This window comes from Drosophila elegans, unplaced genomic scaffold (genome assembly GCF_018152505.1).
Source record: "Drosophila elegans isolate 14027-0461.03 unplaced genomic scaffold, ASM1815250v1 contig_1, whole genome shotgun sequence".
In the NCBI taxonomy this organism is placed as follows: Eukaryota; Metazoa; Arthropoda; class Insecta; order Diptera; family Drosophilidae; genus Drosophila; species Drosophila elegans.
In genome coordinates this window covers 1,043,840-1,067,888 of record NW_024545461.1, presented here as the reverse complement: position 1 = coordinate 1,067,888, position 24,049 = coordinate 1,043,840, and the positions used below count along the sequence as shown (strand labels likewise).

The 24,049-nt window shown below is 37.9% G+C and overlaps 1 protein-coding gene across 8 annotated transcripts in view; it reads left to right on the top strand.

Annotated features, from left to right (window-relative positions):
- LOC108137776 (protein CEPU-1) overlaps positions 1 to 24,049 on the top strand; it is a 353,380-nt gene that overhangs the window by 99,118 nt on the left and 230,213 nt on the right. For 7 of the 8 annotated variants that reach the window (XM_041710875.1, XM_041710775.1, XM_041710769.1 and 4 more), the window contains one exon: positions 8,386 to 8,479. In XM_041710875.1, the coding sequence (XP_041566809.1) occupies positions 8,386 to 8,479 (94 nt within the window). Of the gene's footprint in view, positions 1 to 8,385; positions 8,480 to 10,080; positions 10,200 to 24,049 lie in introns of those variants that run through there. The other variant, XM_041710858.1, reaches the window with a different exon arrangement.

The window sequence follows — 24,049 nt, the reverse complement described above, 5'->3', positions numbered from 1 at the left end:
AAACTCTCCCATTGAAAATGTTTTCCTGTGGACAGACTCCGAGATCACTTTACACTGGATAAAAACCCATCCCTCGTCGTTTTCGGTTTTTGTTTCGAACCGGGTTGCAGAAATTCACGAGTGGTCGGAGAAAGCAATTTGGAGACACGTTCCCACAAAAGTCAACCCAGCAGACATAGTGTCCCGAGGATGTGACGTAGATGAGCTTACAACGTCCATTTGGTTCGGTGGGCCTTCGTTCTTGCTAGATTCAGAAAATAATTGGCCTGTAAATAAACATTTCGAACTGCCGGCTGATGTAATGTCGATGGAGCTACGCAAATCGGCAATAGCTCTCGTAGTCAGCCCAGAGCCAAGTATATGCTCCAGAAAATAGAGTCCTTTTCGTCGCACCTGAAGCTTCTGAGAGTTTTCGTGTGGGTTTTTCGATTTATTCAAAGGTGCAGAAAGGTGTCGAAGCCCTTTGAAAAAAGTATTTCGCCAAGAGAACTGGATTTCGCTTTTGATAAAATTGTCGAACATATCCAATTTCACGAATTCAGGGACGACATAAGTAAAATTCGGAAAATTAAACCAATAGCAACATATATTCAAAAGTTAAACCCTTTTCTTCAGGAAAATAAATTACATTGGTGCTCCTCGACATTGTTACGAGTTGGGGGTCGGTTATTGAATGCTCTTTTCCCGTACGAAGCCAAATTCCCGTTGTTGCTGTCTAAAAGCTCACAGTTCGTCAGATCCTATGTGTTATACCTGCACGAGCTCTCGTAAGTCGTCTGCGTGAGAAAATCTGGCTAGTTAATGCTTAAGAAGTCTGCCGACGAACAGTCGGGTCGTGCATGCGCTGCTTTCGCTGTAAGCCGCAACTCTTGACGCAAATTATGGGAAACTTGCCAGCAGATAGACTTCGAGCTCTCCGCCCGTTCAATATTTGTGGCGTTGATTTTTGTGGTCCCTTCAGCACAACGTATCGTATCCGTGGTAAGCCACCGTACAAGTTGTTCGTCTGTTTTGCGTCCAAAGCGGTCCACTTAGAATTAGTGTCTGACCTAACCACTGATGCGTTCTTGTTGGCATTTCAAAGGTTCGTGAGTCGTCGCGGTATTCCGGAGAAGGTGTGGTGCGACAACGCCACCAATTTTGTCGGCGCAGATCGCCACATGAGAGAGTTCCGAGCCCGTATGGAGGAGCAGGGGGCGGTATCGAAACATTCGCATCAAAAAAAGGATGCGAGTTTGCGTTCATACCGCCCAGAGCACCGCACTTCGGCGGACTATGGGAGGCAGGTGTGAAGTCTGCAAAGCACCTGTTCCTTCGGACGGTAGGCCAAGACCTCTTGACCGCGGAGGAGCTCGGAACTCTGCTCACCAGCGTGGAGGCCGTGCTCAACTCCAGGCCCCTCGGCGCTCTGAGCAGCGACCCGAACGACGGCGAGGCCCTGACCCCCGGGCATCTGCTCATCGGCGGCCCTCTTCTGGCCCCACCATCAGCGGCGCTCCCGGACCAGATCAGCCTGACCTGCTTGCGACGATGGCGAGGTGTCACTTCTCTCAGGCACAGGTTTTGGCAGCGATGGTCCCGGGAGTACATCTCCAGCCTCCAGCAGCGGTCCAACTGGCACCAGAGGAAGCCCAACCTCGTCGTGGGAGCTCTCGTCGTCGTCGCAGAGGACAAACTTATGCCCCAGCAGTGGAGGATTGGACGAGTGGTAGCGGTGCACGCCGGCGCCGATAGCAAGGTTTCTTGTGGCGGACGTCAGGACGCAGGATGGGGAATATCGGCGAGCTGTCCACCGACTGGCCCTGTTGCCCGTTATGGGCGGAAGGACGTCGTCCCTTCAGAGGGGGCGGTGTTTGCGCACTTGGTGCTTGTATTTAAATCACTAGTTGTAGGGCGAGAGCGGGAGCCAATAAAGCTTTCGTCCGTTCGCTCTTGCAAATTCGCCCCGTCTCTCGCCACCGTAGCATAAGTTAGGTTCTAAGAGAAATTATTGAAATATAATAGTCAGTGATCAATCGAACATCATCGTAGCCACTTCTTTTCGTCGCGCTTTCGAAATAATTTTCACAAATTCGCAATTTAACATCGTCGATCTATTGCAGTCACAAGTTTTCGCGTCGTTATTACAAAGCAGTATTAAATTTTCATTTACCCCGAAAATAATACATAAGCCCTGTTCAACAAATGTTGTGGCCGAAGTATTATCTCGAATACATATAAATAATATAACCAACAGCGACTAGGATTAAAACACACAGGATTCAGCTGAAAGTAGTTTTGAAAATGTAATGCAAGAGACCGGTAAACCCTTAAATCAGTTTAAACAACAACTGTTATTAACAACGGAGAGGCACACAATACATGAGTCACTGGAAATTTTTGGCAGGTCACTACATTTAATTGAATATGACACGCCAGAAAATGTAATATCTATATTAAGAGAGTATCTTCCACCTAACATAATTTACCATATTCAATTACCTTAAAAAAATAATTTTGCAAACCCATTTCTTTTACAAGAATCTTTCTACAAGACGTATGAGGCTAGAGGTAAGTTAAATAAATCAATCTACTGATATGTTGGCTAAACTGTTTTAAAAAATTGAAAGAATAGATTAAAAATTGTGTAATTTGTAATTAAAATAAACATAACAGGCACACAATAAAAATTCAAATCGGGGAAACCCCTAATCAAAATAAAAAGGAGAAAATATATATATATATATGTATGTATATATACAACGCGCAAAATTTAACATTTTTAACTTGTATAGACGCGTATTCAAAATACCTTGTGGTAAAAGAAATTCAAACTAAATTAAACATTGAAAAAAAATTATGGAAGTACTTTAACAATTTCCCTTAGCAAAAGAAATGATGACAGATAACGAACCGAGTTTTACCACGGCCCAATTTAAATCATTTTCACAGAGGTGTGGAATAACTTTACATTACGCAGACATAATACTTGAAACGGAAAAGTTCAAAGAGCACACTTGACATTAACGGAAATAGCTCGCTGCTTAAAAGAAGAGTTCAATTTAACTGACTGTAATGAGAGCTGCTCAAAAATATAATCAGACCATTCACTCCACAACAAACCAAAAACCTTTTGAAATCCTTTATATTAAAATTCAGCACGATAATGTTCCCCTTATTTTAAAAACTACACAGTTAAGAATGTTGGAAACATAACGAGAACAGAAAAGAAAAAGATTGTCATGTAGGACAAGTTGTTTATAAGTCCAGATGTAAAAAACATGTAGTTAAGGAAAATATGCCTAACAATATAATTATCAACAAGGACCAAAGGCGCAACCTTGAGGAACTCCTGTGAGCGTTTTCCGGAAGTAACGTTCTGGTTTTATGCATAAGGCCATCGAGCCAGACTCGATCGAAAGCCTGCGCAACGTCAAGGAATACCGCACTGCAGTGTTCCTGAAAATCGAATGCAGTTCGTATTTCAGTTGCTAATCTTTTGACTTGCTCTATTGTTCCATGGCTTTCTCGAAAGCCAAATTGATGTGCCGGAATAACTTTTTCAAATATGGGATTATGCGCGTCAAAAGGCATTTTTCGAGCAGTTTTGACAGACACAAGAGTTTTGCAGGGTTTGGCTAAAAAACATTTCAAAGGTGAAAACAAATCTACAAGCTCTGACTTCGTCGCCTCTGGCCCAGCTGTCTGAAGAGTCTCTTACGGGAATTACTGTTTCGGCCGGCGCACTTAGATTTGGGTGGGCCCTCCACAGGGGATGCTTGGTGCTGGTGGGTTAAAGTTTCTCAATGTACTGGCGTTGTGCTTTTTCTTCTTCGTGCCTTAGAGCCCTGGTAAGTCTGCGACCAGCTTCCTTAAGACTATGTTTTGAGGATGGCGATCTGCTGGTTTGCCAAGCACGCCTCAAACGTCTTTTCTCCGAAACAAGCTGTTCGATTTCAAGATTAGTTTTGTGCTGGTGTGTGTGCCCACCCTTGCGGTGTAGCGACTTTGGCTGCTGCGACGAGTACAGACTCCAGTGCATCGGCATAGCAGTCAATGTCCTCCTTGATGTTGAGCTGTGGAGTTAGTTCAATATGGGAACTTACGTACTTTTTGAACTTCAGCCAGTTGGTTCGATGCGACGTCAGCCTTCAAGGGTGCTCGATTAGTTCCAGGTTTTGAAGAAAAGTTATTAGCACTGGTGAGTGGTCCGATGATAGATCCAAAAGCGATTTTGCAGATATTAGGTTGCGAGAAATATTTTTTGTCACAGAAAAATCAATTAAATCAGGTAGTTTTCTAGGATCTGTTGGCCAGTATTTAGGACTGCCTGGTGAAACGTAGTCCACTTTGTTGCATGTTTTGATGAGTGCATTGTTTAGTTGCCTTCCTTTGGGGTTCACAAGGCGGGATCCCCAGTGTTTGTGCTTGGCTTTGTAATCACCTGCTGCTTTGAATCGCTCTCCAAGTGAATTGTAGAAGTCCATGAATTGGTCTTCGGAGACTGTAAAGCGGGTTGGGCAGTAGACAGCGGCAATGGCAAGGTTGCTGGTGCCCAACTGTAATTTTATCGATGTAGCTTGCAGATAATTTTTTGCAAACCGTTGGTGAAAGTGGTGTTTGATACGGTCTCTTATTAAGATGCCGGTTCCGCCATGTGCTTTACCATCTGGATGATCGGAGCCGTAGAAAGTGTATCCTCGTATTTGAAAGTTATATTTGCTGGTGAGATGGGTTTCTGCCAGCAACATAACGTCGATGTGATTTTCGTTCAGAAATTTAGTTATTTCAGGTATATGCCGTGAAACACCGTTGGCGTTCCACAGAGTTATTTGGAGGCTAGGCATAATTTATTTGGACTGCTGAGCTGCAAGCATTTGTAACAAGATATTTTGGTTTTGCTATATTTTGTTGCAAAGTTATCATCATAGTTTCCATGTTACTTTGTGGCTGTCCCATGGCCTGCTGTATGTTATCAGTTTTCGGCTCTATGTGAGCTGTGCCTGATCTTAGAGCACTGGTGTAGGAAATGCTGTTGGTGGTAATTGAAGGGCCAAATGATGACCTGGCTGCTTTTGCGAAGAAAACTTCGGGTGTCGTTTTTGATTTCATGTAAATTTTCTGGTGTGCCGTTGTCGCTCGTTGCATCCGACTTTTCATATCCTTGTAGACTGGACAGTCTCTGTAGTTGGCTGTGTGGTTTCCTTGGCAGTTTACACACTTTTAAGTGAGAGAGTCTTCCTTGTTGGCAGGGCAGGGTTCTGAGTCGACACTGCTCGGAAATCATCTTCGGTTTTGGTTTGAAGTTTGGTTTCGCTTGTATTCCCTTTTATAAGCGGAATAACATGAAAGTTATCTTTTCCGACAAGCTGAACTATTTTGTTGACTAGGACGTTGGACATCTTCTCCCGAATAAAGATAGGTGGGGGCTTAAGTTTCTTTGGGTCTAATTGATCAGGCTCTGTTTCAGGCTCTGCCAGAATGGAAAATCTATTTTCATTTAATGGCCCGAGATTTTCAGGGCCTTCGTTGGTACGGTATATTTATTGCCGTCAAGTTTTTTGGGGGTGTTAGCTTGCGCTTGGAAATATTAATGTAGCGATCCATGCCTGTCTGCATGGCCGAACCCGCTTGCGGAATTGTCATTTCTTATAACGTAGCTTTGTTTTTGCAGTTTGACCCGATTTTTGCACTTGGTTGTGTTGTTGCTTTACCCGCTGCAGAAGAATAGAGTGGAGTCGTTATTGAATTGTTGGCGACAGAGACCATTGTAGTTGACGTAGTAGTTGCTGTTGTTGTTGCACTAGGTGGCAGAAGCTCGGTTGGAGTTTTGCATTGCTCACTCCATGGCGTTTGAGCGGTGAAAAGAAGGCGGGAGAGCAAGAACTAGTTCTCTGGTTTTCGGCGGTCAGTAAACTTGCACTTTCTTGAACTTTTGGTTCTAGAGAATTACTCGTGAAAGAGAAATAAGCGTTGTTACGGACCAAAGAGAGACGACGTTTGTCTTGTTCTCTCTGAGTTTTTTCACGGGCTTCATCTTGTTGTTTTTGGCGTTCGGTGCGCAGATCCACGTTCTTACTCATTTGCTTATTGTTAGTGCGTAAAGATTAATTAATACTTTATTTTACGATACGCGAATCAGCATCGCAAAACCTCGCGGCTATAAATTTTTTCGAAAGTTTTTGACTGAGTGACTAATTGTTTTTCCGGAGCGTTAAGAATACACGTCTACACGTGACCGGAGCTATAACTTAATGCTTAGAATCATTTCCTAATCTTTAAAAGCGTTTTTCTCCAAACTATTTTTTTTTTTGAGGTGGTTGACGTGATATTTTAAGATCTACTGAACCGATTCCTTTAGTATATATCTTGTTTATACTACTCTCTATAGCGTCTGCTTCGGATTAAAAAAATGTTTTATTTTTAAAATATTCGAAAATGTCAGAAAAATTGTTTAAAAATATTTTTTGTTTGTCTTGACACCGGTTTGTTATCTTAAAATATTTTTTTTGATAGTGGTCAACCCGGTTACCCGCCCTGTATCTCGGCGTTTTTTTTTTATTTTTTTTGTATTCTTAAAATGTCAATAAAAAACATACAGAATTGCATATTAAAATTGTTATTCATTTCTTTTTTATCTTATTTTGAAAAATGCCATAAATTCAGGCTTCTAGACCAGAATACCCCCTCAGCATTCAGCAGCCTTTGAAGAACGTATAAAATATTTTCCAATTGCTCACCATAGCGGTATTTAAAATTAAATAATTAATTTAATAACTGAAACGCACAATTTGTCCAATGATGAATGAAGGGTGCCTTGGACTGCCTCAATGATTCCGCATCCCTATCTTTACGATAAATCTGAAACTGGGGACTCATCATTAAAAAAACTGGAATTGAGCCAAGTCTCAACCAATATGATAACATTTAAGGCGGAGTTAGATGTCATCAAAAAGACCAACTCAGCCTTCATGCGCATGCCCGATACATTTTGCAAGTATATCTTTAAAGTAAAATTTCTGGCGCGTAAGCGGCCCTATTGACGAAAAATTTAAAGATTGAGTTGCGAGCTCAAACGCTGCAGTTGAATTATCTTACGCACATTTTGCCTGAAGTATGTGTACTTCACAGAGAGCCTTTAAAATTGTTATAAGTTTAAAAGGTGGAAAATCCTCATCTTCTTCCGAAGAAATGTCCAGTAAACTGAACAGCAAAGGGTTATGCTGCTCTAATGCGGCTGGTTTCAAAGAATTCGTAAATGATGATAAAATGTAGAGTTACTCAGGCGTATATGAGCTATAATCGAAAGTTTAAGAAGACAGTTTAACAGATATTTGCTTGTGCAGTTAGTGATATGAAAACAGTTTAAGCAGCTAAAGAGAAGATCCCGATCCGTCCAAAATATCACCTATTCTAAGAGCATCCAAAAGGGCCGGCCACATTGAGAATGTCGAGAGAAACCGTTGTAAGAGTCATATTATCCAGAGAGGCAGAGATTTAGAAATGCAGCCTTAAAAATTTCCGGAGCCGAAAGAGCATTAAGAATTGAAGAGAGCGCAGCATAGGATAGCATGCTAGGAACGACACCATATCCAGTACTTGATGGATGATCTTGTTAAGTGGACAACTCCATCGGGAAATAAGCTAAGCGTGCTGAAAGCGCAAGTCCAATGAGAATGGAAGGCATTGGTACCAAAGCCGCTACTATGTTGTGTTGATGATCCCAAACATTTTCCTCCACTACTGTCACGTTGGCCTCCTAGTTTCAGCTGTATTCATGCGTTGGGCCTATCGCGTACAACCCTCTGATCTGCACTGGGCACGTAACACCATGTGAAAAGATTATCACGCCTTCCAAATCTTTAGCCGAGCACTGACTGAGACGGGACACTACTCTTAAGCTTTCTTGGTTCCACACACCGTCTTTGCAAAACAGGGTTTGACCGGTCAAATCGCGAAGATTTGCCATGTTTGAGTCTTATTTTTGGGATAACCCATGTCAATAAGTTCAGTCAGGACACTGTCCCTTGAAATTTCCGCGAGTCAGAGTTGCGACAAAAGGAAAAGGTCTCAATCTCTGTTTAACAACCTGATATTCACAGACAACCATGTAGAGCCATATGCAATTCTCGGGCGCTTCAGGAGCCCTTAAAACCATCTCACTAGCTCTTTGTGCCAAGTCTGGAACAGAAATGAAACAATTTAAACCACTCAAAATTTTAATTTTTAAGTATTTTGTGTGCAACAGAAGTCAAAATAGTCTTTAACGATTATGTTCACCCTATGCATCAAATCACAATGACTTAAAGCACTTATAAGTATAAGAAAAACTTCCGATCCATATCTAAAGAATTGTTTATTAAAACTAACTAAAAATAATATATTGACAAAATTGTATATTTCAAGATAAAGTTTCCTCAACTAAGGGATTCGGGAATCTACGAATGTCAAGTGTCAACAACACCGCCAGTTGGGTATACCATGATATTTTCAGTTGTAGGTAAGTTTTACTTAGTAAATAGCTAGCAACACCGACCAATGTACTTGTAAGCAATGTATACCAATTCAGCATACTAAAATTTTTGTTATGTTTATTAAGTAAGTATTTTTTCTACATTACCAGCCATACAGCCATGATTGCTTTTTCGTATGCCAGCTTCACTAATCAAGAAACTTTGTAAGGTTCGATAGTCAAGTTCAGCAGTCTTTTAATGAGAACAAAGTTTCACACACCACTGAGAACTTTATAGACAATCCACGAAGCTTCCGAGACTTCTAAGCAGTAAGTTAGTTCTTTATTGACTTGCAGAGAGGCAGCGGGTGGCGAGATGTGAAAGACGTAAAGGGAAGCGACAGTAGCAGCACTATGCAAAGAAGAGATGCAAACGAAATATACGAATAATACCTACAAAACAACCAAGTTTATAACATTTTAACCGATAGTAGTCCGATCGGGAAGATTTTTTTACATCAAAGTTTCAAGAATATCTCTTTTATATTGCGACAGTAATTATAATCGTTCACGGGCTGTGGTTTGGTTGTTTTCTCTCGCATAATAAATGTGTTGATTTTTTCCCTTGCAGAGGGTATTATAGTTTCAGTCAGAAGTTAGCATCGCAGTGAAGGAGACGTTTCCGACCCTATAAAGTATATATATCCTTGATCTGTCGATCTAGCCATGTCCGTCTGTACGTCCGTTTCTACACAAACTAGTCCCTCAGTTTTAAAGCTATCTGCATGAAAAAAAAGTTGTATTTCTATTGCAAATAGTATATAATTCGGAACGAACTGGATTGAACGACTATAGCATATAGCTCCCATAGGAACAATCGGAAAAAAAATTATAAAAAAATTATAACTTTTCTGTTTTTAATTTAGTTCTTCGACATATAGTAATGGTTAAATATTTCAGAATTACTTTTTAAATTTCATCAAAATCGGACGACTATAACATAAATTCCCCATGGGAACAATAAAAATATTTTAATAAAAAATTTTTAAAAAATTATCTATTTTGTTTTGTATTATAGCTTCAATGCTTTTGAACATACACGCAAGTAAATCACAATTTTAATATCTTCAAGAATATTTAATTTTTGCAAAAGCTGCAAGGGTATATGAGCTTGGGATTGCCGAAGTTTGTTTCTTTTCTTGTTTATTGTAAGATAAATAAATAATAAAATAAAAAACTAAATAATTAAACAATGTTACCTGAGTTAATATACAGAACTAGAATGTAAAATTTCAGTTTTGATTGGCTTTAAGTTATAATCGGGTTTTGCTTGTTCCATCTGCCGGAAAATAATAACTTCTAAAAGTAATAGTTTGGTTATAAGCTATTAATTACTACGAAACTACGAAATTCGATTACTAATCCGAAACCTTTTCATTCCGAGCCAGTTCTATGACTTAATAACAAGCTGTAGTTAAGCTTAAATAATACCTTTCCCCATGGGGCCTCCGGTTTATAAAAAAATTGTATTTTACGAAGTTTATTTTTGTGACTTTTTTATCTGTAGTAGATGTCGGGGGACACCAGTTATTACCATTATTTGTTTAAGCTTATTTAATCTTAACTATATCGATATTTTGATCCCTCAGATCAATTCTACTTGGCGCTATCGCAAGAAGGTCCGGCATCGTCTTTAGCGGCCTCTCCTCTCTCTCGTTTCAAAAGCGACAGCGCTTGTCAGAATAAAACGTAAAAAAAATTGGACAGAAAACAGCAGCATCACTGGACTTTTAATTTTGGAAGGATCGGGAGATGCAGCTATTCTTTAATTCTTATTGACCGAGACATTGGGTCAGACATTTGGCGACCGTGACAGGACGGAACATCTAGACAAGTTCGCGTCCATTCATCCATTTATTTACTGCTAAATGCTGTGCGGCATCTGAAACTTACCAAGGTAAACATTCGTAGTGCCAGACTCATCTTTAACATAGCTCTGACACTTGCAGGTAACATACATCACCCCTCTTGTCAACTTTCCACACACTTTGACGAAACCGCAAATATTCAGATACATACGTATATTTTCTATTTCCTCTTGCTGCCGCGTTTTTAAAAATTAAAAATTCGGTGCTTTGGGTATTGAAACATATACTGTCACCGAATTGGATAATAAACTCCAAACTCAGAAAAGCTGGTGATTTTCTTTTTCAGTTCATAAAGGTGCAGTTGAGGTAATTTCGGCGGCAGCTGCGTGGGACCGCTTACGACTAAATTTCTGCAAATTCATCACGCCAATGCCAAGAAACTGCTTCCATACTGACGGCGACCCCAGATGCGAAACTAACAAATTTGCGTGTTCATCGCAATACATTTGAGAAGCACATTTCTTACATTCATGAGAAGGTGAGGTCCTGTGGAAGCCAAGATGAAGATGGCGTGCTTCAGTGTAGACTGAAATTCCTGAAATTCATCTAATATTCAAACACAATCCGAAAATCTGAATAGCATTAATATTGAGCGTGCAGGACAAGAAGAGCGTTTTATAGCTGCTAGGGTCAGCATAACATCATTACTGCAGGCCAAAAAACCAAACGACGAGTTTAACACTTCCGTGGCCATCGTATCAACCCACACAACCAGGTTGCCGAAGCAAAAACTACCACATTTCAATAGAAAATACGCTGCCACAACTATCTGAAATTGACTACGATATATCAATTGAATTATCTTCTGAGTTGTCTGCCAGGTTCGGCGCTTTCAGGTTAAAGAGGATAACTAGAAAAAGGCCGTAGAGCGTCTGGATGCGCGCTTGGACAACGACGTTCTAATCCGTTAAGATTAAATTCCCACCTTCTTCGCGATGCCATCAATTGAACAACCGGACTTAACTGCACTCCAGAAACTTATTGACAATGCATCCGCAGTTCGAGGATTATTACTTCTCATTGGGACTGCTGAGAAAATCATGATACACAACCTTCTATCAATGGTCGACTTCGAACAAGAACGAAGTATGAAGAAAATCAGGACTACGAGAAATTGCCAATTGGGTCGATTGTTGCATTCTTGTTTTCAATCCCAGGCTACAGTTTTCGCAAGGTCAACAAACTGGAGGTCTGGCTCCTCGTAAAAATTTTTAAAGCATTGCAGACGTTTGCATACACTGCTATTCATACATGCTTGCACAAGGGACATAAATCGAAAACTTCTCCCTCCAAATTGAAGTGCAGGGTATGTGAAGCATCACATCTCGCACTTAAACATAGCTTTGTAACACCAGGAAATACAAGCCCAACGAGCTTATAAATTAACAGCATACATTGACCAGCAGCAGCATGCTTTCCTGCACTAACAGGAAAAGGCATAATACTCACTGCCCTAATTCAAATCTTATCCTTGATGGAAAGCCTAATCTTATCCATGCTCTACTTGACACATGCTCGGAGGCGAATTTCCTTACAGAGGAAACTGCAATGAGAATCCAGCTATAGAGACTTAGGGTATATCAAGAAGTCACCTCTGTCGTCACGACCACTTTATAATCTCGAACTCCAAACTTCGAATGATCATCTTCATTTTAGGTGATTAAAAAGATTTGCATTTTTTTTAGGTCGAATAAAGTTCAGATTTAAATAGGCACAAAGGATTTATTTCTGAACGCAAAATCATGCTTGGCGAAGGTAAGCCTACACTGCGCAACACAGAATATGAATGGATAGTTGGCGGCAATTTTACTTCAAGTGGATATAATTCAGCAAGCAATCAATCACTTCACACAAGGGATAAATAGCTCGCTGAAAACCTTTACCGGGAGTCAGTAACTCAACTTGGAAGATGGCAGGATAAAGCTCAGGTTGCCATTCAAGTTGAGTTCTAAAGAACTTGGAACCTCAACAGAAATGCACTGACCAGATTTAAGTCACTAGAGCGTCTACTTGATCGAGACGTACCGCTCAAGGCAGCATATGTTCAATTCATGCAGAAGTACCAAAATCTAGGAAGATAGGGAGCAGCCGCATTTGTCCGTTCTCTTCAAACAACAGGAACAAAAAGACCAAATGAAATTCGAATTTTCTCTACTAAATTAAATATTTTCAAGTGTGCCAAAAATTTCATCCCGGTTCACTCACTTATCCATCCTCACTTGTTCCTTTTAACGACTTATCATGTCAGATTTTACCCGAACTCATATTAATACAACTTCGTTTAATGGCGTTGAAGGCACTCACTCAACTAAATTCATGAAGTCGAATTTAAGGCCGTTTGGGTGCAAGAATCAGCATTCCAGATAGAAACAACATGTCTGCAATTGCGATGATTGATCAGAACTCAATGTATAACGTTGTCTCATTTGTTTGGCATCCCTAACACGTGTCCTTCGGGATATCCCACGATTTGTCCATACTACTCACTCGACGACTTCGGATGCATCTATATACGAACAAAAACTCAGGATGGAGTGCAAATACATTTTCTTGTTGCCAAGTCTAAGGTCACACCTACTAAAATCATACCCAGACTTGAGTTGTGCGCTGCAGTGCTGCTCAATCGGAATTTGAAAAAGTACACAGTAGATCAGACAGGAACAAATTCAGCATTAAGTTAATTCATCTCAAATTGATCGACACACGTAAGAGTTCTTTGAGTAGTTTCTTAGGTGTACCGCTCGTCAACAAGGTCAAATCGGAAATGACATCTTCTGACAAATTATTCCAGCAAATCACCATGAGTGATAAGCTTCCGATATTGTAGCACCGCAAAAGAACAGAATTTGCAGCCAAGTTTGCAACAATTTGCACCAGTTTTAGAGTAATTGTCGTTCAATGGGGCGAAGTGTGTGTGATTAGAGTTGGGTAGAGGCTAGCATAGGGGGATAGATATAGTTCGACGAAAATTTCCTACCATGTTACCCAGGAAACATCCACTGACCAAACTTTATGTTGTATTTAAACATAAAACTAATCTTCACGCTGCAACCAAACTTCTCTCACTCCTTCGCGAGAAACTTTGGTTTATTATAGCACGCTTGTTGATGCGACAAATTCTATGCAGCTGTACCACCTGGGCGACCTGCCGAGATCGGTTGCAAGATGGCAGACCGTTCCTAGTTTCGGGGAGAGGGGTTGACTGTTGAGGCCCATTCTTCACGTCATACAGGATCAAAGGGAAGGCTCCATACAAAACGTACTGTGCGATCAAGTTTCTCATCAAAGGTAGTTCAAATCGAACTTGTTTCGGAGTTATGAACGAATCCGTTTTTGCTTTACATCACAAGATTTGTCGCTAGCCGGGGCATACCGATTCGACTGATACTCATTTGAAGAGCTTCAAACTATATTAACCGATGTCGAAGCTACACTTAGTTCTAGACCCATTTTGCCAGCATCAGGCGACCTGAACGAAACAACGGCAGCCACCCCAGCACACCTCCTTATTGGAACTCCATTAGCTAGGGCACCCGACCCACGCTTATTCCACTCTAAGTATGACCCAGACAATGGAGTCCGAAACACCGTCAGATATCAGGTTACTCGTGTCTTTTATATGATGAGTTGTACATAAACAAAAGCTACTCTGGACTTTTAATTTTGTAAGAATCGGGAGATGTAGCTGTTCTCTAATTCTTACTGACATTGTGTCAGACAGTAGTCTTATTTATATGAATTCTAAATTCTATATAAAGTGTGATGAATTCTAAATTCTATATGAATTCTAAATTCTATATAAAGTGTGTCGGGTGTTAAAACATTACCTATTCGAAAGTGGGCGAAGTTAATTTATGTCGTCAAGTTTGGTTCATTCTTACAAAAATTTTTTTAACAATCAAGCCAAGACACACCCCAGAATTTTTATAAACAAGACTACTACAGATGAAGGAAAATAAAATTGAAACTATTTTTTGAGGCTTTGACCCCGATTTCCTCAAAGCTGACACGTGATTAGAAGATTTCGGTGTCGGATTATTAATCTGCAGATAAAATCTTTTCAGAATCAATAGCGCTTTACAATGTATTATTACAAATATTTGACTTTTAATTGCCGGAACTCCAGTTTTACTTACCTTTTTTTATTTCTTTATTATGCATCCTTTCACTTTGTGTTAAGACATGAGGTTACAATATTCTTATTTTAAATTAAAATTTGCTTTGAATTAATATTGAACATAAGTATACTAAGGTAGATTTTGTAAGCAGGAGTGAGTTCAGGCTAAATTTTTATTTTTGGTGTAGCAGTTGATTCCAAAGACGAGCAGAATTAAGGAAAGGAGTCGCAGAACTGGACAACTTAGTCCGGCATGCATTTAGTTTATTAGTTCTTTGAGATGAACTCTTTAGTGAATTTTTGGTAAACTTACAAAACATTTAAGCTGTGGGCGTGATATAAGTGATATACTTAAGACCCGTTTGGTGATTACTAAGAATGTTAAATGTTACGTGGCTGCTTGTCTCTGCTGATTCTACATAGGGTTTGTCTTCCATTTAGAATTTGGTACGTAAGCAAATGGAAGCGCTCCATCTTCAAGAAAGCGAAACCTATACACCGCAAAAAGAGTTTTTTGAAATTTAGTTAAGTTAAGATTATTAGCCGCGAGGTTTCAGGTTCTGCGATTTGGTGTGATATGTTACGTTTTTTTGAGGTTTTTTAATGATTATTGCTTCCCCTCCGGATTGATGTTTAATGTGCACTGCTGCTTACCGACGTAGTTTTATGACGCATCGCTTTTTTTAAAAATGGTATAGTTTTGAGTAGAAAGATGGTCATTAACATAGAACGGGGTAGCAACCTCAAGGCCCATAAGCTGATGACTAATGGGTTGTTTATGAGTACGGCGATAAGCACCGATCCATTGCCGCAATGTTGATTTGTCGCGGACGTTTTCAAGCTTTACGAGAACTACAGGGTCCATCACAGCGTTCGGTTTTTTCTTCCATCTCTGAATATTAATTTTGTGCTAAGGGCTGCCGAGATTCCAAATGAAAAACAAAGAATGTTCAAAATGGTTTTTAAATTCTCATTCTGTACAAATGGAATAATATGTATTCGTAGATCACTTGCAACATAATTATTGGCCTGGACCTGTAGACTGTTAGCAAAATTGTTGGATTATTTTTTTTATTAAGCCCTTTTACCACCAGCATCTCACATTTGAGGATTAGAACTCGCTGCTTTAGTATAGATATTAATGCAATAGCATCGGCCAATTCTTCTTAGAGGAACGATTTAATTCTGCCCTCGGATTCCGAGGAACACCAACATACTCTGCAGGGCAGGACGGGCTTCCTGGGGGCGTGTTTAAGTTTTTTCCTTCAACTATTTGTAAACCGGTTCTTAAACTGTTTCAACAGTCTAAATCTTCTTTCATTATTTCACTCCATAAAATAGGGGAAAAGTAGGATGTTCAAAATTATAGAGGTATTTTCAAATTGGACCGTATTTATTCGGTCAGTTTTTCTAGACCCAAAATTTAAATTCGACTGTCACAGTCTACTGTTAACAAGGCTATGAATGTACTTTTATTTATTAAGACTTTGACGATCCCTATACACTATATCAACTAAAGTTATAATTTACTTCCCTTGTCCGTCCTAATTTAGCATTTTGCGCTCCCGTTTGGAGTCCCCAATATGAAGTACACATTGATCATATTGAGTTGGTACATAAAAAATTATTTTTTTCGCCCTTCGTGGCTTGAGCTGGGATCTAAATGTAAGGTTACCTTCTTACTCTAGTAGATTACTATTGCTTAAATTACCTGCGCTCGTAAATCGTAGAATCATGCTTGGAACTATTTTTATGCAAAATCTTTTCAGAGTTGATATAGACTCCATAGAATTGATAAACAGCTCAACTTTTAATGTGCCCTTTAAACCAACCTGCAACTACCATCATTCTTAACTTGCCAAGATGTACTTCAAAATTTGGCCTGCATGAACCCTTTCGTGTTCTTTGTAATAATTATAATGATCTATATAATCAAATTTGCATTTCAACTTCTATACCTGTCTTTATATATACAGTTTTAACATATTTGAAACGTACTTTGTTTTAGTTTTTTAAACCCTCGTAGATGGTATTATAATTTCTGTCAGATGTTTGCAAGGCAGTGAAGGAGTTGATCTATCTATGTTCCTCTGTTCGGCTGTCCGTCTGTCCGTCCGTACGTCTGTCCGTCCGTTCCTATGCAAGCTAGTCTCTCAGTTTTAAAGCTTTCTGCATGAAACTTTTTCAAAAGTTATCTTTCTATTGCAGGTAGTACAGAAGTCTTTATAGAAACAACTGAAAAAATAAGACAACAAAAATTAAAAGATTTCTGTTTTTAATTTTTTTTTTCAGTTTTTCGACATATACTAATGGTAACAAATTTTAGAATTACGGTTTAAGCTTCATTAAAATCATATGACTATAACATAAAGCTCCCATGAGTACAATAACTATACAAAAAAAATTCTTAAAAATGTAACTTATGTATTATTAAATTTTTTTCAAAAATTCTTTTTGACTTATTCATAATTTGTTAATTGAGAATTACGCTTTTAATTTTATTAAAATCGGAAAATTATGTCATATCGGTGCCATAGGTACTATTGAGTATTAGAGCTGCAAATCATTATAGCTTTAATGTTTTTAAACAAGTAAATCATAATTTTAATGTTTTAAGGAATATTTAATTTGTCAATAGCTGCAAGGGTATATAAACTTCGGCTTGCCAAAGATTGCTTCCTTTCTTGTTTATAAATGTCTCCTTGCGAACTCGATAAATGGCCACTATGCTTATAGGGCCCGCGCGTAACAAGCTCGCGCTTGATTTCGTTGGGCCACTTGTTTGAACTGCTTGTAGTGCATCAAAGTTCAACAATATAATATTTGGACTGCAACGATTTTAATGGAATTGAGATTTTCAAAACGGAAAAGCTCAAATAAAAGAGTTGTGCACTGCAATTAGGTAAACAACTTATCAACTTATTGATAAAAAATTAGCAAATTTGATTTTTTAGTTTTTTGAAGCAGCTGAGTTCGAGGCACGAGGCTGGTCTTTATGGAGATACTCATGTACTAAAGTACTAACTGGCCGAAGTGTGTTATCAAGTGCGTTAGAGAACAAAGAATCGGTAATAAGAATTTTAATGAATTGAATTGAATTTATAGATAGAAATAGCATTATCCGGAGCGAGAAGTTTCTTGCAAAGCTAGATCATCATTATTTCCTTATTGTTTTGAGTTTTTCTTTTCAGTGACTCGTTTAAGATCTTAAGACCATGAAACTGGGATTCCACTGCTCGGAATTTGTCTTTAATAGAGTTGATGAGTTTTCGAACCACCATTAATCCATCCGTCATCTCGCGCCATGTTGTACAGGTCCAGGTAAAACAAATTTTTTTGGAGATTAAATCTTTAAAACGCCATTGAAACCAGCTCCAACGCACTCAACGTGCGAACAGTTATCACACAACCAGCATTGGTAGGTTTCACAGCTAATAATGCCATTATAATCGCATCTATTGGCGGTGCAAGCAATGGTTGTTTGGGTTTAATATCGGGTCACTGTGCAAAGGACAAAGATAGGGATTCTCGGGTGTGGGAGAAACGGTTAGATAAAAGCGTTGAAAGCAAGTGTGAAGAGAGAACAGAAGATATGGATTTCAGACTTTTTAGATGCAGACAACGAACTGGGGATACTACGGCGGTAGTATGTAGTCCCCTGACGATCCCCTGACGAAGCCGTTTCTACATTTCCAAGCATATTTTTATTCTTCATATATATATTTAGTAATTTTCAAAATAGACGAAAAAGAAAAAAAATTATTTGCAACTACAAAATAACAATAACGTAAGTAAAGCGTTATATATATGGGTATAAGGATAATATAGTAAATAATATATTGTAGTATAGCTCAATCATAAGAAATATAATGGTAAATAATAAGTTTGTAAGAAATTGAAGTATATAAATGAATGGGGAAGAGAAATTAAATTGTATGAATTTTATATATATTAAGCATATTATAGATTAAATAATATAGGAATATTCTAATTTTTGTATTTTATTTATGTTTCTCGCAGTGTATAGGGAAAACATCAAGGATCAGGAAAAAATAATACATTTTGGCCAAAATTATTTAATATTGAATTTTAATTGAACTGAGCAAATCAATTTCTTGCGGTGTATACCATCATACCTAAAGTTTATCCCAGAGTAATGGGAATGTTCCGCATAATCACGGGCACACACCGACAGTACACTGTTAGCATTAAAATTCAATTTAATTTACATACACCGAAATTAAATATATTTAAATAAATTTATCACTCAGAAAAATTATTAAGATTATTATGTTATAATTTGGAACTATTAATGTAGTGTCCGTTTTGTTGAAAATAATACGAGACTTTAATTTAACTTTATTTCTCCACGTGAGTGCCACGTGAATCTATATGAACTGATTTAAAAGAATCCGAGAACAATAAAATAGGGCAAAAGAAAACAGTGGTTATCACTTACACTTGTGTTGTTCCATCGCCGAAAGATTATTTTACGGGGGGAATACACCTACGCGAATACTATACTTTTTTCTTATTTTTGTTTCACGGTGGTTATTATTACTAATTTCTTTTATATTTTGCCATTTGTCTGCTTTCGCATTACTACATTTAACTTTATTATTTTAATAAGGATTTACTTAGTTTTTTTCTCTCTGTGTAGGGGTTGTTTAAATTTGTTTCCAATTTTCCACTGTTATTCATGTATATATTTTCATTTTCGCACACTGTTTTATATTACCAATTATTTTGGTACCGATTTTCGTACCAATTTTAGTACCACTTTTGTTTTGTTTTACCACTTTTCGACCATATTGCAGGATTTTTTCGGAAGTCTTTCTCTACACAAATTATGCCATATAAATTAAAGGTTTTTAACCAACAGAAAAAAAATAACAAAAGAAAAAAGAAGAAAATTTGAGATTCACTTAACCCTACTAAACTTTTTATACATATATTTATAACCAATATGACACTACGTTCGACCTGACGTTACGTAATTCTTACGCGTGGGATCGGCTCGCGCTCTATGATATTATTATATTTTTTTAACTCGATTTTTGACGTCGAGCTGGCGCGCTTAAGACCCCTAGAGTTATTGCCTGGGCTACCAGTGGGTGGCTCACGTTTTGGGAGGTTTTTTCGCACTGTCACTCTTTAATACGCCGGACGCGCCAACTAACTGCTTACTTCTTTGGTTGATGACTTTGAAAATGATGTGTTACTGTAAACTTGGTGACATTCTGTTTAAGAGAAATTGTTTTTTAAATAATTATATAGCCGGATGGGCTGCTGAGGGTTTATTTACCCTGGCACCAAAAAAATAAATTTGTGCATTTTCTTTGTAGATTTTCTAGCCTTTTAAATTAAAATATCATATCATGCAAATCATCATAGCTTCAATGTGTTTAAACATATACGCAAGAATTTTTAATTTTTGCAATAGCTTTTAGTTTTTTTGTGAATTGTTTAGTTGGTTAGGAAATGGCTAGAAAGATTAATAGCATAAAAAACATCTGCCTGTCAGAGCTTCCAAGTCATCTACGTATACTTTCAGTCAGTCCGTTGCGAGGAAGAAAATCTGATTAGGTCAAAAAAATTATGAGGTTGCTTTTTTTAATCGATCCAGGTATGAACATTAAGGTTCAGTTTTTTTTTTTTTTTTTTTTTTTTGTTACCTGTTCGGTTCGGATGAAATACTAAACATATAGTGCAATCGGGAACGCAAAACAGCGTAAAAGTTCAATCAAGTGATTCTGTGTTTGTAAAATATCGGCACGCGCATAACTAGACTCCATAGAATTGATAAGCAGCTAAGCAGCTGCAATCAGTTAACTTCCTAACCAGACTAATAACTACTTTACATATGCATGGGTGGACATGTAAAATGAGCTAAAATTGAAATTGGTTTGTAAGAACTTGGCAAATATATCAACAATTTCAAAGTCAGTAGACGCCTCAATTGAGTTTGATCGTACTGATGAAGGCAAGGCGGAGTTTTTTTCTTTTGACATTTACAATGTTATATTAATTGCTTCGGATCATTTGAAATTTCGGCTTAACACTGTTTCAAAAACATAGAGTAGCATTGACTGTTAAGAACAATAAAATATTGCCGTCTTTTTGTACTTTTTGTAAGTGTTTCTTTTTGGGTTTTTAAGTCTTTAAAGCAGAAACTCATTCATTAAAAACATATTTAAAACGCCATAAGCCAATTTAGTGGCACCTTCCCTATCCATGCAATTGTATAAGTTTGTCCAATTGTATTCGAAAATCAAGAAGTTTAGCTTATCAATGGCACATTACCGGGAGCATATCAGGCCAGAAAAGGAAAATTGTCAATGCCATTGTGGGATGGTATCGTTCGTCTGGGACAATTAAGGGGTCAATTCTAGATAAAAAGGCATGAGTCTGATCCAAAACAAATACCAGATCTAATTGCCTATTTAAAGAGTAACGGATAAAGCTAATTTGTTGTAATGATAGGTCTAAAAAATACATAAACAAAGTCATGATCCCACAAAGGGAGTCAGTAGGAGAGGACCAAGATATATCTGGGAGATTAAAATCTCCCAAAACAATCAAATTATCCCTGTCAGAAAGAAGAGATTAAGCAAATTGTCTGCAATACCTAAAGCTTTTGAGCGCATTGTTACTGTTCGTCGCTAATACCTCCTTCTCAACATGGTTTTGTTATGCGAAGGTCAACTTCCACGAACCTACATAAATTGACATCTATTGTAGTTAAAGAATTTAATAATAAAATGCAGACTGATTTTATATCTACAGCTTTACTGAAGCTTTTGATTTTGTTAATCATTCTCTTTTTTATTTACATTAGATCAGATCGGGTTTTCAAACAATATATTAACTTGGATTTCAAGTTATTTGAATGGAAGAACTCAGGGGGTTATTTTTAAAAACGCAGTTTCTCATATTAAAAACGTAACATCTGGAGTACCTCAGGGAGTACCTCATTTGGGAGCATTGCTTTTTATTTTGTTCATCAATGGTCTTCCTTCTGTCATAGCACATTCTCTAGTAATACTGTATGCTGACGATGTTTAACTTTGTTTGTCCTATAATAATTTACAGTCGGATATTGATTGTTTTCAGTGATTGTGTCAATCTAACCTCTTAAATCTGGATTGCCTTAATGTAACGCACTGACTTTTAATAGGGGTACGCTTTCATTTATAAGCTATTCTCTTCATAATATGGCACTGGACCGTATATATCTTCTTGACCCAAAATTAAAACTGTGTTCACACATGAACACGAATACATATAAGTATATGAGCTGAACGGAGCAGCCACTTGTAAAATGACCTCCTGTGAGCGGTCACAGAATGTTTTTAGCTACAAGTGCTATCAGGGTAATTGTGATCTCCCTTATCCCACTTAAGGGATAAAAAGTCACTCCGTGGGTTATAAGAAATAAAATAATGACTTCAAATATAAGATTTTATGAGTTCTGTGCATGTAACTTGTCAATGGAGCCAGAGCCATAAATTACGATCTGTTACTTAAAATCCAAGGGAACAGTTGTTAGCACTTGTAATCTGTAAATGCAGGCCACTTGAGCCTCTAAATATTATCACTTTAAATGTTTCCCACACTACACAAAGGACTTGTGCGGGGTTCAAAATATAGCTCTCCCGCTCAGGGCAAAACGGAAGCGGTCTCTGCGAAGACCATAGATAAGAATAGCATAAGAATCACACCAATGTTACTTGCTAAGAATCTTATTGAAATAAAAACAGTTTGAAATTATAACTCAGCAAATATAGACGTCCTTTTTTAGATCGCTCTAACATTTTTAGTCCTTCGAGACACTCTGCAGTTTTCCCCCATCAGTGGTAAGAGACTCATAGTTATAAACCAGCTCCTTAAATTCTAAAGGTAGCAAAATAAAATATCTCTTGTTGCCCCCCACCCGTGGTAAGGAACAGAGAATAATACATCAAGCAAAAAGATACAGAAGAATCTTTTTTGTTTTAAATAAAGAGCACCTTACAGTCTTGAAATAAAGCTAAAGGTTGCTATATAACCCATTTGTTTTAATCGTGGTAAGGCGTGCTTGAGGCCTTTAACATCAGCTTATACGGTTCTTGTGAACGGAGAACTTAGTGTGCGATACGTAAAAACAAAAACAGTGCATTAAATGATCGTAAACACAAGAACAAAAACAAACAAAAAATTAAAAACCCAACAACATTTTTTTTTGGTGAGATCGCTAAAATCAAAAGCACCAGCAACTAAAATCAGCAGAGTCTACAGAATCTTCAGAGGCGCAACTACCAACATCAGCGTTTACAACAACATCTACGGCACCAGCAACAGCATCGCCAGCAGCAGCATATACAGCAGCGGCCACGACAACAGCAGCACCTACAGCAACGACAACAGAAGCGACGACATCAACGAACAGCACAACAAGATAAAATATAAGCTAATATAGTTATTTTAAAAATTATAAGAAATATTTGTTGATATAATGGTGTCCGAGCAAGTTTTGAATCTGCTTAAAAGGCAGTCAGAAATTAACAAAGCTTGTAGGGAAATTAGCGATAAAGGTGGTAGAAATTTCTCAATTCTAGAAAGGGAATTTATAACCAATCATAATTGTTTGATTAAGATTGGTACAGTAGACCATGAATATTTCACAAAAAAGAAGGTATGACCAGGTATTGTCGATCTTTAATCAATTAAAGATCGACTATGAGGCTCTTAAAATAGAGGCAGCCATAAAAAAATAGCATAAACATTCCTTATTAGAGCAAAAAATTAAGCAACTTAGGGAATATTTAAAAGAAACATTCTTAGAAATACAAAGTGAGAAAAAAGGAACTCTGAGAATACGAAAAAATAAGGTTAATTTCCTCTGGCAAAGCATTTCAGAGCTTAAAAATAAAATTGGGGCTTGTATTGTAAAATTTGATTTAACCCTTAGCGAGTTGGAATTCGATATTCAAAATATTTCAACTGAAATCGATGAACAAATAAAGGGGAAAGTTGCAAGTAATTTGGGGGTGGTTAGTAAAAAAGAAAATTTGCCAAGCTTACCAAAAATTGAAGTGCCCACATTTGACGGTGACACCAAAGAGTGGGACCTTTTTCAAAAATTGTTTGTGGAGTTAATACATTTTTAATTATATGAAATCAGCCTTAAAAGGTGAAGCGCGAAAAATTGTCGCTCACCTATTGTTGGGTTCCGCAGAAAGTTACGATGCCGCTTGGGAACTTCTAACCAATAATCGCAAACAGCTTAATCGCCTGATGGAGCTCTCAATTTTAAATATTGATTCTGTCAGGCAGATAAAAAATTTCATCGACACCATTAATGAAGCGATACACATCCTAAAACTTAAGGCCAATCTGTCCGACGAAGTTGATGTGATATTTGCTCATATGGTGCTCATACCCATGTAATACCCAAACTCTTCAACTGCATGAGAGTCACATTAAAAAAACAAAAGACATCCAGAAATTATCGAATGTTATGGATTTTTTGGAGCAGCGGCTGTGTTCGACTTGCTCTGTACAAGAAGAAAAGCCTATCAGAAAGTCTTTCGG